At 41.7% G+C, this 16,704-nt stretch overlaps 1 protein-coding gene across 3 annotated transcripts in view; it reads right to left on the bottom strand.

Annotated features, from left to right (window-relative positions):
- Nucleotides 1-16,109, bottom strand: part of LOC106610988 (lateral signaling target protein 2 homolog) — a 59,772-nt gene extending 43,663 nt beyond the window's left edge. For 2 of the 3 annotated variants that reach the window (XM_014210762.2, XM_045723504.1), the window contains exon 1: nt 15,739-16,108. In XM_014210762.2, the coding sequence (XP_014066237.1) occupies nt 15,739-15,774 (36 nt within the window). In that variant the 5' untranslated portion in view covers nt 15,775-16,108. Of the gene's footprint in view, nt 1-15,738 lie in introns of all 3 variants that reach the window. The other variant, XM_045723503.1, reaches the window with a different exon arrangement.
- Between the last annotated feature and the right edge of the window lie 595 nt (nt 16,110-16,704).

Genomic DNA, 16,704 nt, shown 5'->3' with positions numbered 1-16,704 from the left:
TGCCAGTCTGTCCCTGCATATCTGTCCCCAAATCTGCTGTCTGTGTGCCATCTGTTGCCTGCTCTGCCTAATGACATCATTGTGAAACATTTCCATTAGAATTTCATTTCTTTCTTATGAACATTTTATCAACTAGTCTTTGAGATATTAGGCTACTAGGGTTCTTACTATGCGTTTTGGTGTATTGAAAAATACTCTGATGTCTGTCTTTTATTATTCTGCCATTTTTCTACCTGGCTGGCTGGCTGGCTACACACACATTCAGTGTGTAGGTTATTTACAGTAGGAGATGGGCTTCTATCATCCTATTTGGGCTTCGATCTAAAAGGTAGCTAGCAAATGTGAAACGGATTAAAATGACAAGAGTTGACAGCTGTATGAGTTCACCATTTACACAACATATGCTGCAACCTTTTGTAATTGTAATAGTTTGTTTCATATTGGCTGGCTTCCAACAATAGCTGAATTTGCAAAGCTAGCGAGCACCAATTCAGTTTTAGTGGTGTTTGCTATAATCTTTGCTACCCGGGTTAAATAAAGGTGAAATAAAATAAATAAATAAAAGTTCCCTTGCGACAATTTAGCTTTTGCAACGAGACCATTAAATATATTTAAGACAATGGTAGAAGAGAGTGTAGTTCTGTTCAGTTTGGACTTCAGTTTATCGCTAACCTTATCGCAGGGACTTTGAAGCACTAACTTACATCATCTGCATGCTGATCTTGGAATAAATTGACGATAGCAAAGATTCCATCTTTGACGACGCCACATAAATGGAATAGGTACTAGCTAGCTTAAACCTCTCTAGGATAGGTGGCACCAAATCGTCCCACCTACGTAACAGCCAGTGTAATCCCGTGGCGCGTTATTCAAAAACCTCAAAAATGCAAAAACTTAAATTTTTCAAACATATGACTATTTTACACCATTTTAAAGACAAGACTCTCGTTAATCTAACCACACTGTCCGATTTCATAAAGGCTTTACAACGAAAGCAAAACATTAGATTATGTCAGCAGAGTACCCAGCCAGAAATAATCAGACACCCATTTTTGAAGCTAGCATATAATGTCACATAAACCCAAACCACAGCTAAATGCAGCACTAACCTTTGATGATCTTCATCAGATGACAACCCTAGGACATTATGTTATACAATACATGCATGTTTTGTTCAATCAAGTTCATATTTATATCAAAAACCAGCTTTTTACATTAGCATGTGACTAGCATTCCCACCGAACACTGCCGGTGAATTTACTAAATTACTCACGATAAAACGTTCACAAAAAGCATAACAATTATTTTAAGAATTATAGATACATAACTCCTCTATGCACTCGATATGTCCGATTTTTAAAATAGCTTTTCGGTGAAAGCACATTTTGCAATATTCTCAGTAGATAGCCCGGCATCACAGGGCTAGCTATTTAGACACCCAGCAAGTTTAGCACTCAGAAAAGTCACATTTACTATAAGAAAGATGTTATTACCTTTGCTGTCTTCGTCAGAATGCACTCCCAGGACTTCTACTTCAATAACAAATGTTGGTTTGGTTCAAAATAATCCATAGTTATATCCAAACAGCGGCGTTTTGTTCGTGCGTTCAAGACACTATCCGAAAGGGTAAATAAGGGTGACGAGCATGGCGCAATTCGTGACAAAAAAATTCTAAATATTCCATTACCGTACTTCGAAGCATGTCAACTGCTGTTTAAAATCAATTTTTATGCCATTTTTCTCATAAAAAAGCGATAATATTCCGACCGGCAATCTGCGTTTAGGTAAACAGACAAAAGAAAATAAAGCATTCGGTCGACTCGGGCACGCGCCTAAGCCCATAGTACTCTGATCGGCCACTTGCCAAAAGCGATAATGTGTTTCAGCCAGAGCCTGCCTCGATATCGTTCAGCTTTTTCCCGGGCTCTGAGAGCCTATGGGAGCCGTAGGAAGTGTCACGTTAGAGCAAAGATCCTCAGTCTTCAATAAAAAGAGCCAAGATGAAACACAACTTGTCAGACAGGCCACTTCCTGCATGGAATCTTCTCAGGTTTTGGCCTGCCATTTGAGTTCTGTTATACTCACAGACACCATTCAAACAGTTTTAGAAACTTTAGGGTGTTTTCTATCCAAAGCCAATAATTATATGCATATTCTAGTTACTGGGCAGGAGTAGTAACCAGATTAAACCGGGGACGTTTTTTATCCGGCCGTGTCAATACTGCCCCCTAGCCCTAACAGGTTAATAGTTAATATTTGCGCACTAGCTCTGCATATTCAGCTAGTGTGTGTGCGCGATTGACTGGATTAACCTTAAGTCAGTTACGTTCATTGAGTGCCTTTCAGACAGTAGACACGACCCCTCTGTTACCTTACCAACTAAGGAACTGGCAGTGGATCAAACCATTGTGAGGCAAAGGGTGGGGGGGGGGGGTCGCAATCTTTTGAAACTTAAAAACGCGCTATTAAGTGTCTATAATCAGCACAATTGCTTTCATTGCATATTATTCATATTATTTAAATTGCATAGTTATGTTTCAGTGATATATTGGGGGGGACAAATCATATTTTTCCCAGGATGGGGGGGGGTCGTGTCCCCCCCGGGATTTCCGCCCCTGATCTCTTTCACATGCCCCTGTGAAAGATAACCCTGCCGTCCCTTCTACCTCAAGTTACTTGGTTTACACACCGAGTTGGGACTTGGTATCACACGTGATGGCTCGGCTTGCTGGCTATTATCACACCAGTGAAGATGGCCAGCTAATTAGCTAGCATTACTTTTGGCTCTACTTTCATTACACTGAAAGTATAAAGACTGCTTTCAGTGTAATGAAAGCAGCACCGTGGTAAATACACCCTGGTAAATAAAGCTTTCGGTTTCTGCTTACCTGGCTTAAGCTCACGTTACCCCGTGTCTCTCCCAACTTTGCGTCATAGTAGCAGTACATGGAGTGGCTAGCTAGCCTCCCGGTAATTCCATTTGCTTTCGTTCATCTGGTCGAAACGAGATGTCGACAGGCTTACTGGCCAAGTTGTCAGAGAAGAGGGAGAAAAAGCAGCACAAGCCTAGCAAAGCTTGCCCTGGCAATTGCAGGCATTACATGTCCGGGACTGATTCCCATCCACTCTGTACTACTTGCATCGGCATTGAACACGCTATGCAGGCTCTTGTCGACCCCGCTAGTTGTGTGCATTGCGCTCAGCTGGGCTCCGGTGTCCTTCGACGTAGAGTGAAGTACATGGGAAAGAATTGTCCAGGCCTCGTCCTTGCTCGAGGATGACTCCATTGACCACGAAGTACCAGAGGAGGGAGAAGCTACTCAGGCATCCCCTCCGTCTGCGCTTCAGGCTGATTCGGAGAACCCCCAACTTTCAAAGGGGGCAGACCTTAATTCCAACAAATCCGGAATTGTGGACTAGGGCAGTGGCAGTCACGAAATTTCGTCAGTTGGTGATTGTCAAGCAAATAACTTGGTCTCACGGTAATTGACCGTTAATTAACATAAACATATTTAGCATCTACTGGATTCCACACAGCCTACAAGCTACTGATGCTCACCTTTGGAACATCTACATTTTAAAAAGTCTAATAAATCCATGTAATATAGCCTACACCTTCACAATAAATCCATTATTTATTTTAGACAGGTCTAAAGAAGCATGATATGAAGAAAATGTAGTCTATTTCAGAAGAAAAGAATAGCATACTTTGAGATGTCCTTATGTTAGGTCCTGATGTGGCTACGCCAAATTGCTGTGGGCTACACTAGTTCATTTAGCAGACAAGATTTGCTTATAATTCCGTGGCATTATTTTATATTATTTTATAGTATGAAGAATACAATTGAACAATGCTGAATAAAATAAATATTTTCTCAATGATTTGATGGAGTGCGCACATGCAGCTAGTCTGTGTTGAGCGGTTAACAAAGAAATAGGTACTCCTATATGCTTAATTTAGAGTTATTAATGTAACGTTAGTTCTAAAAACGCTAGGCTATATGTTTGGATTTTTAATACATTGTAAGGCTGCATGATGAGACTAATTGTCACGTCCTGGCCAGTAAAAGGGGTTATTTGTCATTGTAGTTGGTCAGGGCGTGGCAGGGGGTGTTTGTTTTGTGTGGTTGGGTATGGTGGGTTTAGGTTCTAGTTTTCTTATTTCTATGTTTATCTAGCTTTTCTAGTTCTATGTGAGTTTTGTCAATGACCTCCAATTAGAGGCAGCTGGTTGTTGTTGTCTCTAATTGGAGGCCATATTTAGTTGTGTTTGTTTTCACTGGGTTTTGTGGGTGGTTGTTTCTAGTATAGTTCATGCACCTTACTGGACTGTTTTCGTCGTTTGTTTTGTGTTGATTAAGTGTTTTCTTTAATAAATAAGAGGATGAGCACTTTACCCGCTGCGTTTTGGTCCCCCTTCAACGACGAGCGTTACACTAATGATGATTTGAAAAAAGTTGCTTGAAAGGCATGAGCTCTGCTTTGTTTTTTGCGCAGGCTGTACACACTACATCAGTCACTCATTCACAACTTGACAAGCACTTGATAATGCCTATAATTTCACTCCCTCATCCCCTTTGTGGCCGTAATGCACCCTAAAAAAAAGACATGCCTTTTACAGCCCAGGGTGCTGCGTTGTGCCCTTCTCCCTGAGTGTGCTGCGCAATCCGAAGCATCTCTCACTCACACGGCTCGCCGTCACGGGTCTTTCTCACAGGCTACAAGTTAAGACAGACACAATGGGGATGCAACTGTGCTCATCCTTCCAAGGTGTATATTGAAGATATTGGATGAACTGTCCACATTTACTTTTCGTCAGCCAACAAGATGAGTATGCCTAACGAACAGCAAAAGCTCTAGCCTATGTTAATCTACTATCCCCCATAGTACAAAAGTCGACCTATTCTATTCTGTGCGAGAAATAAATATTCCAAACAGTCTGGGACAGTTGTGGGATGCGATAGATCCCAAATTAATACAACAAACCACTAGCATCAAAAAAACTTTTCGTGCGCGTGACCCTTATTTACACTTCGGATAGTGTCTTGAACGCACGAACTAAACGCCGTTATTTGGATATAACTATGTATTATTTTGAACCAAACCAACATTTGTTATTGAAGTAGCAGTCCTGGGAGTGCATTCTGACGAAGAACACCAAAGGTAATCAAACTTTTCTAATAGTAAATCGGAGTTTGGTGAAGGCTAAACTTGCTGGGTGTCTAAATAGCTAGCCCTGTGATGCCGGGCTATGTACTCAGAATATTGCAAAATGTGCTTTCACCGAAAAGCTATTTTAAAATCGGACACCTCGATTGCACAAAGGAGTTCTGTATCTATAATTCTTAAAATAATCGTTATGTTTTTTGTGAACGTTTATCGTGAGTAATTTAGTAAATTCACCGGAGGTTAACCTCTTACATCTAGACGTTCCGCTAGCGGAACACCTGCTCCAATATCCAATGATGGGCGTGGCGCGAAATACAAACTCCTCTAAAATCCGAAAACTTCCATTTTTCAAACATATGACTATTTTACAGCATTTTAAAGACAAGACTCTCGTTAATCTAACCACACTGACCGATTTCAAAAAGGCTTTACAGCGAAAGCAAAACATTACATTATGTCAGCAGAGTACCCAGCCAGAAATAATCAGACACCCATTTTTCAAGCTAGCATATAATGTCACAAAAAACAAAACCACAGCTAAATGCAGCACTAACCTTTGATGATCTTCATCAGATGACAACCCTAGGACATTATGTTATACAATGCATGCATGTTTTGTTCAATCAAGTTCATATTTATATCAAAAACCAGCTTTTTTACATTAGCATGTGACGTTCAGAACTAGCATACAAACATCCGGTGAATTTACTAAATTACTCACGATAAACGTTCACAAAAAACATAACGATTATTTTAAGAATTATAGATCCAGAACTCCTCTATGCACTCGATATGTCCGATTTTAAAATAGCTTTTCGGTGAAAGCACATTTTGCAATATTCTCAGTAGATAGCCCAGCCATCACGGCTAGCTATTTAGACACCGACCAAGTTTAGCCCTGACCAAAATCAGATTTACTATGACAAAAGTTTGATTACCTTTGTTGTCTTCGTCAGAATGCACTCCCAGGACTGCTACTTCAATAACAAATGTTGGTTTGGTCCAAAATAATCCATCGTTATATCCAAATAGCGGCGTTTTGTTCGTGCGTTCTAGACACTATCCGAAGTGTAAATAAGGGTTACGAGCATGGTGCAATTCGTGACAAAAGATTTCTAAATATTCCATTACCGTACTTTGAAGCATGTCAACCGCTGTTTAAAATCAATTTTTATGCCATTTTTCTCGTAAAAAAGCGATAATATTCCGACCGGGAATCTGCATTTAGGTAAACAGAGGAAAGAAAACAAAGCATTCTGTCGACGCGGGCACGCGCCTGAGTCTCACAGTACTGTAACCAGCCACTACCCAAACGCGCTACTTTGTTTCAACCAGAGCCTGCAAAGCCACGATTCAGCTTTTTGCCGCCTTCTGAGAGACCATGTGAGCCGTAGGAAGTGTCACGTAACAGCAGAGATCCTTTGTAATGGATAGAGATGGCAAAGAAGGCCAAGAAATGGTCAGACAGGGTACTTCCTGTACAGAATCTTCTCAGGTTTTGGCCTGCCAAATGAGTTCTGTTATACTCACAGACACCATTCAAACAGTTTTAGAAACTTTGGAGTGTTTTCTATCCAAAGCTAATAATTATATGCATATTCTAGTTTCTGGGCAGGAGTAATAATCAGATTAAAATCGGGTACGTTTTTTATCCGGCTGTGAAAATACTGCCCCCTATCCATAACAGGTTAAGGGCTTGTAAGTAACCACTTCACGGTAAGGTCTACACATGTTGTATTCAGCGCATGTGATAAAGTTTGATTTGATTCGAGTTCCACTTGGTCTCCTCCTCATGAGAGACTTCCGCTTGGACCCGTCTCGCCACCGGCACAGGTGCGCGCTTCTCTCTGCAAAGTGTCTATCAGCACTTCAAAGCTGATAGACACTTTGATGCGGGGCTGCCTTACTGGGAATCTTCATGCGCAAAGTAGTGACAACGGACGCATCACTACATGGGTGGAGGGCAGTCCACGAAGGGCATACGGTGAACTGCGTATGGTCAGACTATGAATACAGCCCATATCAACGTTCTTGAGTTCCACACTGTGTTACTAGCCCTCAGGCACTTCCGTCCATTCCTACAGGGCCAACATGTCCTGGTCAGGTTGGACAAAACGTCTACAGTGGCATATATCAACCGCCAAGGACGAACACACTCCCGTCAATTTCACTCTCTGGCGAGAGAGATCTTGCTATGGAGCAGGGAACATCTGTTCTCTCTCACAGCAAACCATGTGCCAGGCAGACTAAACTCAGGTGTGGATTTACTGTCGTGAGGGAACCACCTACCAGGAGAGTGGCGACTTCATTCCGAGTCGCCGAGGAGGTGTGGGGGCATTACAGCAGGGCTGCCGTCGATTTGTATGCATCGCTGGACAACGAGCACTGTCGCTTGTTCTTCGCGATGAAAGATCACAATGCTTCTCTAGGCGTAGACGCGCTGGTCTACAAGTGGCCTGACATGCTTCTGTCCGCCTTCCCTCCAGGTGGGCCAGATCCCCCCTACTCTGGACAGAGTGAGAACGAATGGTCTATTCCTCATCCTGATAGCCCTGTATTGGCCCGGGAAGCCATGGCTGGCGGAGATTGTACCTCTCCTGTACGTGCAACCATGGTGCCTGCCACAGTGTAGAGATCTGCTATCCCAAGCACAGGGCGAAATATTCCCCCCTCATCCCGAGCTGATGGATCTCTGGGCCTGGCCCGTGAGAGATTCAACTTGGACTCGGTGGGCTTGCCTCCGAACGTGGTTGCCACAATTTAGAGTGCCAGAGCCCCTTCTACAAGAGGTCTTTCCGACCTGAAGTAGTGGGCATTCGAGAGGTGGTTTGAGAGACGCGAGTTGGTCTCTTTTCAGGGTTCCATCCCTGCCGTTCTTGCCTTCCTACGGGAATTGCTCGACAAAGGGCAAGGCCTTTTCCACCGTTAAGATCTACTTGGCGCCGATCTCAGCCTGCCATTTCCTACTAGGTGAGACGACAATTGAGGCTCAACCCCTGGTTTGTCATTTTATGAAGGGAGTGTGCCATCTCTAAGCCACTTGCCCCATCATGGGACTTGGGACTGGTTCTGGATGCACTTACAGGCGATCACTTTGAACCCCTAGAGACAGTGGATCTTAAGACTGTCTTATAAGGCGGCCCCATTGCTCACCTTGGCTACAGCCAAGCTCGTTAGTGTCCTTCATGCGCTCTCGGTTCATCCTTCATGCAAACAGTTTGCCCCTGACTACTCCAAGGTTATGATACGTCCTAAAGCCACGTTCATTGCTAAGATCATTCCCATGACTTACAGTAGTCAAGCAAAAAAAGTAAATGTCCTCTCAATGTCAACTGTGTTTATTTTCAGCAAACTTAACATGTGTAAATATTTGTATGAACATATCAAGATTCAACAACTGAGACATAAACTGAACAAGTTCCACAGACATGTGACTAACAGAAATTGAATAATGTGTCCCTGAATAAATGGGGGGTCAAAATCAAAAGTAACAATCAGTATCTGGTGTGGCCACCAGCTGCATTAAGTACTGCAGTGCGGGCCTCCCGGGTGGCGCTGTGGTCTAAGGCACTGCATCGCAGTGCTAGCTGTGCCACCAGAGATTCTGGGTTCGAGCCCAGGCTCTGTTGTAGCCGGCCGCAACCGGGAGGTTCATGGGGCGACGCACAATTGGCCCAGCGTCTTCCGGGATAGGGAGGGTTTGGCCAGCAGGAATATCCTTGTCTCATCGTGCACTAGCGACTCCTGTGGCGGGCTGGGCGCTGTGCACGCTGACCAGGTCGCCAGGTGTATGGTGTTTCCTCCGACACATTGGTGCGGCTGGCTTCTGGGTTGGATGTGCGTTGTGTCAAGAAACAGTGCGGCTAGGTTGGGTTTCGGAGGACGCATGACTCTCGACCTTTGCCTCTCCTGAGTCCGTACGGGAGTTGCAGCGATGAGACAAGACTGTAACTACTACCAATTGGATACAATGAAATTGGGGAGAAAAAAGGGGTAAAAAAAAAAGTACTGCAGTGCATCTCCTCCTCATGGACTACACCAGATTTTCCAGTTCTTGCTTGCTGTTAGATGTTACCCCACTCTTCCACCAAGGCACCTGCAAGTTCCCGGACATTTCTGGGGGGAATGGCCCTAGCACTCACCCTCCGATCCAACAGGTCCCAGATGTGCTCAATGGGATTGAGATCCGGGCTCTTCGCTGGCCATGGCAGAACACCGACATTCCTGTCTTGCAGGAAATCACGCACAGAACGAGCAGTATGGCTGGTGGCATTGTCATGCTGAAGGGTCATGTCAGGATGAGCCTGCAGGAAGGGTACTACATGAGGGAGGATGTCTTCCCTGTAACACACAGCGTTGAGATTGCCTGCAATGACAACAAGCTCAGTCCGATGATGCTGTGACACACCGCCCCAGACCATGACGGACCCTCCACATCCAAATCGATCCCGCTCCAGAGTACAGGCCTCGGTCTAACGCTCATTCCTTCGACGATAAACGCATATCCGACCATCACCCCTGGTGAGACAAAACTGCGACTCGTCAGTGAAGACCACTTTTTGCCAGTCCTGTCTGGTCCAGCGACGGTGGGTTTGTGCCCATAGGCGACAATGTTGCCGGTGATGTCTGGTGAGGACCTGCCTTACAACAGGCCTACAAGCCCTCAGTCCAGCCTCTCTGCCTATTGCGGACAGTCTGAGCACTGATGGAGGAATTGTACGTTCCTGGTGTAACTTGGGCAGTTGTTGTTGCCATCCTGTACCTGTCCCGCAGGTGTGATGTTCGGATGTACCAATCCTGTAGTGTGTCTGCCAATGTGAGGACAATCAGCTGTCCGTCCTGTCTCCTTGTAGCGCTGTCTTAGGCGTCTCACAGTATGGACATTGCAATTTATTGCCCTGGCCACATCTGCAGTCCTCATGCCTCCTTGCAGCATGCCTAAGGCACGTTCATGCAGATGAGCAGGGACCCTGGGCATCTTTCTTTTAGTGTTTTTTGAGTCAGTAGAAAGGACTCTTTAGTGTCCTAAGTTTTCATAACTGTGACCGTAATTGCCTACCGTCTGAAAGCTGTTAGTGTCTTAACAACTGTTCCACTGGTGCATGTTCATCAATTGTTCATGGTTCATTGAACATGCATGGGAAACAGTGTTTAAACCCTTTACAATGAAGATATGTGAAGTTATTTTGATTTTTATGAATAATCTTTGAAAGACAGGGTCCTGAAAAAGGGGCATTTCTTTTTTTGCTGAGTTTACATGGACAGGACCTGGCCATTCCAGAGTTGTGACCAACTGTTTGTTTGCTTGCTTTATCAACCCTGCTCGGGGTAGGGCTTTGTCCAAACAACGCCTCTCCCATTGGGTAGTGGAGGCTATCGCAAAGGCGTACAGTTGTCAGGGATTGAGTATGATGGATCAGGAACATTACCATGTACCACAACAGATTGAAAAAAATCGGGGCGTTTTCCAAGTGTCCCATAGTGAGATGTCGAACCGAGTCGACTGAAAGATAACTTTGGGTTACGATATGTAACCCTGGTTCTCTGAGACATCTCACCAGATTGCCCCTCTTGCACGGTGCATGTTAGAGGTAGTTCTTAGAATTTTTTTTTTTTTTATTTAACTAGGCAAGTCAGTTAATAACAAAATCTTATTTACAATGAGAGCCTACCGGGGAACAGTGGGTTAACCTCTCTAGGATATGTGGGACGAAATCGTCCCACCTACGTAACAGCCAGTGTAATCCCGTGGCGCGTTATTCAAAAACCTCAAAAATGCAAAAACTTAAATTTTTCAAACATATGACTATTTTACACCATTTTAAAGACAAGACTCTCGTTAATCTAACCACACTGTCCGATTTCATAAAGGCTTTACAACGAAAGCAAAACATTAGATTATGTCAGCAGAGTACCCAGCCAGAAATAATCAGACACCCGTTTTTCAAGCTAGCATATAATGTCACATAAACCCAAACCACAACTAAATGCAGCACTAACCTTTGATGATCTTCATCAGATGACAACCCTAGGACATTATGTTATACAATACATGCATGTTTTGTTCAATCAAGTTCATATTTATATAAAAAAACAGCTTTTTACATTAGCATGTGACTAGCATTCCCACCGAACACTGCCGGTGAATTTACTAAATTACTCACGATAAACGTTCACAAAAAGCATAACAATTATTTTAAGAATTATAGATACAGAACTCCTCTATGCACTCGATATGTCCGATTTTAAAATAGCTTTTCGGTGAAAGCACATTTTGCAATATTCTCAGTAGATAGCTAGCCCTGTGATGCCGGGCTATTTAGACACCCAGCAAGTTTAGCACTCACCAAAGTCAGATTTACTATAAGAAAAATGTTATTACCTTTGCTGTCTTCGTCAGAATGCACTCCCAGGACTTCTACTTCAATAACAAATGTTGGTTTGGTTCAAAATAATCCATAGTTATATCCAAACAGCGGCGTTTTGTTCGTGCGTTCAAGACACTATCCGAAAGGGTAAATAAGGGTAACGAGCATGGCGCAATTCGTGACAAAAAAATTCTAAATATTCCATTACCGTACTTCGAAGCATGTCAACCGCTGTTTAAAATCAATTTTTATGCCATTTTTCTCGTAAAAAAGCGATAATATTCCGACCGGGAATCTGCATTTAGGTAAACAGAGGAAAATAAAGAAATGCGGGTCGACTCGTGCACGCGCCTATGCCCATAGTACTCTGATCGGCCACTTGCCAAAAGCGATAATGTGTTTCAGCCAGAGGCTGCACCTCGATATCGTTCAGCTTTTTCCCGGGCTCTGAGAGCCTATGGGAGCCGTAGGAAGTGTCACGTTAGAGCAAAGATCCTCAGTCTTCAATAAAAAGAGCCAAGATGAAACACAACTTGTCAGACAGGCCACTTCCTGCATGGAATCTTCTCAGGTTTTGGCCTGCCATTTGAGTTCTGTTATACTCACAGACACCATTCAAACAGTTTTAGAAACTTTAGGGTGTTTTCTATCCAAAGCCAATAATTATATGCATATTCTAGTTACTGGGCAGGAGTAGTAACCAGATTAAATCGGGTACGTTTTTTATCCGGCCGTGTCAATACTGCCCCCTAGCCCTAACAGGTTAACTGGCTTGTTCAGGGGCAGAACGACAGATTTTTACCTTGTCAGCTCAGGGATTCGATCTTGCAAACTTCCGGTTACTAGTCCAACACTCTAACCACTAGGCTATAGTGGTACTCCATTGACATTTAAATTGAATTGAAATTTTAACTTCTAATTATTACCACAAAGATGGCTGCCGGTACTACCCACCGTCGAATGTCAACCTAAATTTTCATGTCTATTCTATTATCTATATTTCTATGATTTCAATAGGTTTCCTATGGAGGATTGACAATACAATTTAAAAACAACAGCTATTCCCATTCAAGTTAACATTCTCTGATGTGTGGACCTCCAACCATCTTTGTAGTACCATTTGAAAGTTGAAGCGTCAATTTTATTCCCCTTTTATTACATTTATTAGCCAAAACATGACACCCACCCTGTATTCAAGAGCATGTTGTGTCTCAACTGATGGCGGGCACAACACAAAAACCTAAGATCTAAAATAAGGTCTGAGCTACAACATATGCGAATTTACACGCTTTTAGAATTGACGTTTAAGGTAAAATTATAATTTTTAAATTATAAAATTATCATTCTCAACCATTTATCTTTTCCAGTGATGAAGACATGGATGTCTCATGGTATGGTGTAATCTGATTAATCAGGCTGTAATACACAAGTAATTGCTATATACAGCCTGAAACATTTAAAACCTGTTGAGGACAGACGTTCCGCTAGCGGAACGCCTCGCCAATATCCAATGGAAGTGCGTGGCGCGAAATACAAAAACCTCAAAAATGCAACAATTTCAATTTTTCAAACATATGACTATTTTACACCATTTTAAAGATAAGACTCTCGTTAATCTAACCACATTGTCCGATTTCAAAAAGGCTTTACAGCGAAAGCAAAACATTAGATTATGTTAGGAGAGTACATAGCCAAAAATAATCACACAGCCATTTTCCAAGCAAGCATATATCACAAAAACCCAAAACGCAGCTAAATGAAGCACTAGCCTTTGATTATCTTCATCAGATGACACTCCTAGGACATTATGTTATACAATACATGCATGTTTTGTTCAATCAAGTTCATATTTATATAAAAAAAAAGCTTTTTACATTGGCGTGTGATGTTCAGAAAATGTATTCCCACCGAAAATTTCCGGTGAATTTACTAAATTACTCATCATAAACGTTGACAAAATACATAAATTATTTTAAGAATTATAGATACAGAACTCCTTTATGCAATCGCTATGTCAGATTTTAAAATAGCTTTTCGGCGAAAGCACATTTTGCAATATTCTGAGTACATAGCTCAGCCATCACGGCTAGCTATTTTGACACCCGCCAACTTTGGGGCACACTAAACTCAGAATTAGTATTAGAAAAATGGTATTACCTTTGCTGATCTTCGTCAGAATGCACTCCCAGGACTGCTACTTCCACAAGAAATGTTGTTTTTGTTCCAAATAATCCATAGTTATGTCCAAATACCTCCGTTTTGTTCGTGCGTTCAGGTCACTATCCAAAGTGTAACGCGCGAGCGCATTTCGAGACAAAAAAATTCTAAATGTTCCATTACCGTACTTAGAAGCATGTCAAACGCTGTTTAAAATCTATTTTTATGGTATTTTTCTAGTAAAATAACAATAATATTCCAACCGGACAATAGTGTATTCATTCAAAGAGGAAAATAAAAAAATGTGTGGTCGCGTGAACGCGCATATCCAATCTCTTTGTCACCAGGCAGACCACTGAGAAACTGAGCTACTATACTCTGCCCAGAGACGCCTCAATCCACTTTCTGAAGGCTTTAGAGAGCCAATGGAAGCCTTAGAAAGTGCTACGTAACCCCACAGATACTGGAGTTTCGATAGAGAATCAAAAGAAGAACTACAAATTCTCAGACAGGCTACTTCCTGCTTGGAATTTTTTCAGGTTTTTGCCTGCCATATGAGTTCTGTTATACTCACAGACACCATTCAAACAGTTTTAGAAACTTCGGAGTGTTTTCTATCCAAATCTACCAATAATATGCATATTCTAGTTTCTGGGCAAGAGTAGTAACCAGATTATCCGGCCGTGAAAATACTGCCCCCTATCCACAACAGGTTTTAAACTTACTCTACCTGTAGTGTTTGTCCTTTTGAGACAAAATAGCCACAGGAAAGTATTGTTTACCAGCCTTTTTAGAGAGCTGGTAGGTTTGGCACCAAAGTAGAGTTAGTGCTCTTGTCAATAACTATTGAACCAATCATGCCATGATAATGAACATAGTATAGTATATTCTGAATCAGAGGATGGAGTATAAATCGCCACCTTTTTTGTGTGATTTGAATAATTGTTTTTATTCAAATTAAATATTTTAAAAATGACAATAAAATAAATAAAGGTGTGGATTGTTCTCCATCCTCCGCTGATTCAGATTATACCATTTCCACTGGCATGGCATGCTTAGTTCAATAGCTATTGATGAAAGAACTGAATACCCAATATAAAACTACATTTACCTAGGTGGCAAGCCAAACCTTATACTTACAGGCTCTCTAAAAAGTCAGGTAAACAATACATTCCTGTGGATATTCTGTCTCAAATGTCGATCCACTGAAGGACCAACCACACAGACAACCGATATAAACTTACTCTATGTAACTTTATTCAACATTATGGCTTGTGAGGAAACTTTTCAAGTTTTTGCAGTGCTTCGTTTCAAAATTGTGCATTACAGCCTAATTAATCAGACTAGGTATGGTGGGGTATGCAAAATAGGTCAACTTTGAACATCTTTATCTCTTGAATGTTTTGGCATTCAGGTCCAAAATGTCACTTTCTAAGCAAACGTGCATGGAATGTTTCATTGAACTCAAAGGGGGTGCTGTCAAAAAGTGATTGAATGCAAATAGATTTACCCTATATCAAGAATTGGTATCTAGCCTGATTTATTTATTTTGTCAGATGCATTCTCTCAGGCGGCTGAATTGCTACTGTATCAGATTTTTTTTTTTTTAAACTACAACAACAATGAAATTAATTCTTAGTCCGAGTCATATGACCGTTTGTTATATCTAGTTAGTTAACAAAAGCTGTAGGGTACAGTTCGAGATTGCAATGAAAGTTATTATTTCTGTATTGAGCAATCTCGACAATGCAGTTGATGACAATTTGCTTTGAGAAGCAGCCATTCGTAATGCACAGCTTCAGTTATCTAAATGCCAGACTGAAAGAAACAACTTCATAGACGATAAGATAACACTAGCAGAGACAGCACTAGCATGTGGGATAGCTAGCTACATACAGCTAGCCAAAGACAAGAAACATGCATTGCATCAACATCATTATTGTACTGTGGGAAAAAAGCAAGCTATAGCTAGCTATTTTCTACAATATATATGCTAATAACATCGATTACTGGCAGTAGCAGGAGAATAAAATCACTAACTTACCTTAGGCTTGTAGAGCCACTTTCGAAACCGATTCATCGTTACCTCGCCACCTTACCCCTCCTTTGTCACCGACCGTTAACGTTATTCTACCTGTGCGAGACAGACTACTGAGACTTGCAAGCTAGCTACGTGGGAAATGTTGAATCCAATATGATATCCGAAATTGTAATTTAAAGAGTTCAAGTGTCTAACTAATTTCCTGAACATTTACGTTGTGTTTCTATGTCTACAAAATCTACGGTTGGCTAGTGCCTCACTGCCACTTTTCAAGTCCAACGGGATAAAGCACTCATCCACGGATGGCTTCCATAGCTGTTCTCTCCCTCTGCTTGATGACAGTCACGTTGACAACATCGCCACCCACCTTCCCAGGGAAATGTTGCGTTCACGACCACTGGGAACTCAGAAATGTCCGACTCCGAAACTCATTGTAGAAAGATGTGGTCTATGGAGGGAGATCAGTGCCTGTTCGAAAATGCAATGGTTACATAATAAATAGGATTGTAAAAATTATAAATGCGTTTTATTAATCAGTGTGCATGATTAATGCCACAATTCAATTGCTAAATTAAAATGAAACTAGAAATGGTTAATTGAAAATGGTAAACAGAAAAAGACAAATGGTAAACAGAAAATCGTAAATGTAATTATGCTTTTTATTTTTTGTATTTACATTTACAAAGTGTATGCAAATTGCTTCTTGGAAGCACGAACCAGGAGAGTAACGCCACACCCCCATGTAGTAGTACATTCTAACCATGTCGGGCTCTCTGTACATATATTTTAGACTTGACATTGTAAATACCATTTTCTGTTAACCATTTACATTTAGAATTTCCATTTCCAATTAGCCATGTTCGATTCATTTTAACATAGCAATTTTATTGTGGCATGAATAATGGGCACTGATATGAAAATATAAATGCATTTATTTTCACATTTCTATTTAAGCATTGTAGTTTCGAA

The sequence above is a fragment of the Salmo salar genome, chromosome ssa09 (genome assembly GCF_905237065.1).
Source record: "Salmo salar chromosome ssa09, Ssal_v3.1, whole genome shotgun sequence".
Lineage (NCBI taxonomy): Eukaryota > Metazoa > Chordata > Actinopteri > Salmoniformes > Salmonidae > Salmo > Salmo salar.
Note: the sequence above shows the minus strand (reverse complement) of the source record. Positions and strands in the feature narration are given on the sequence as shown.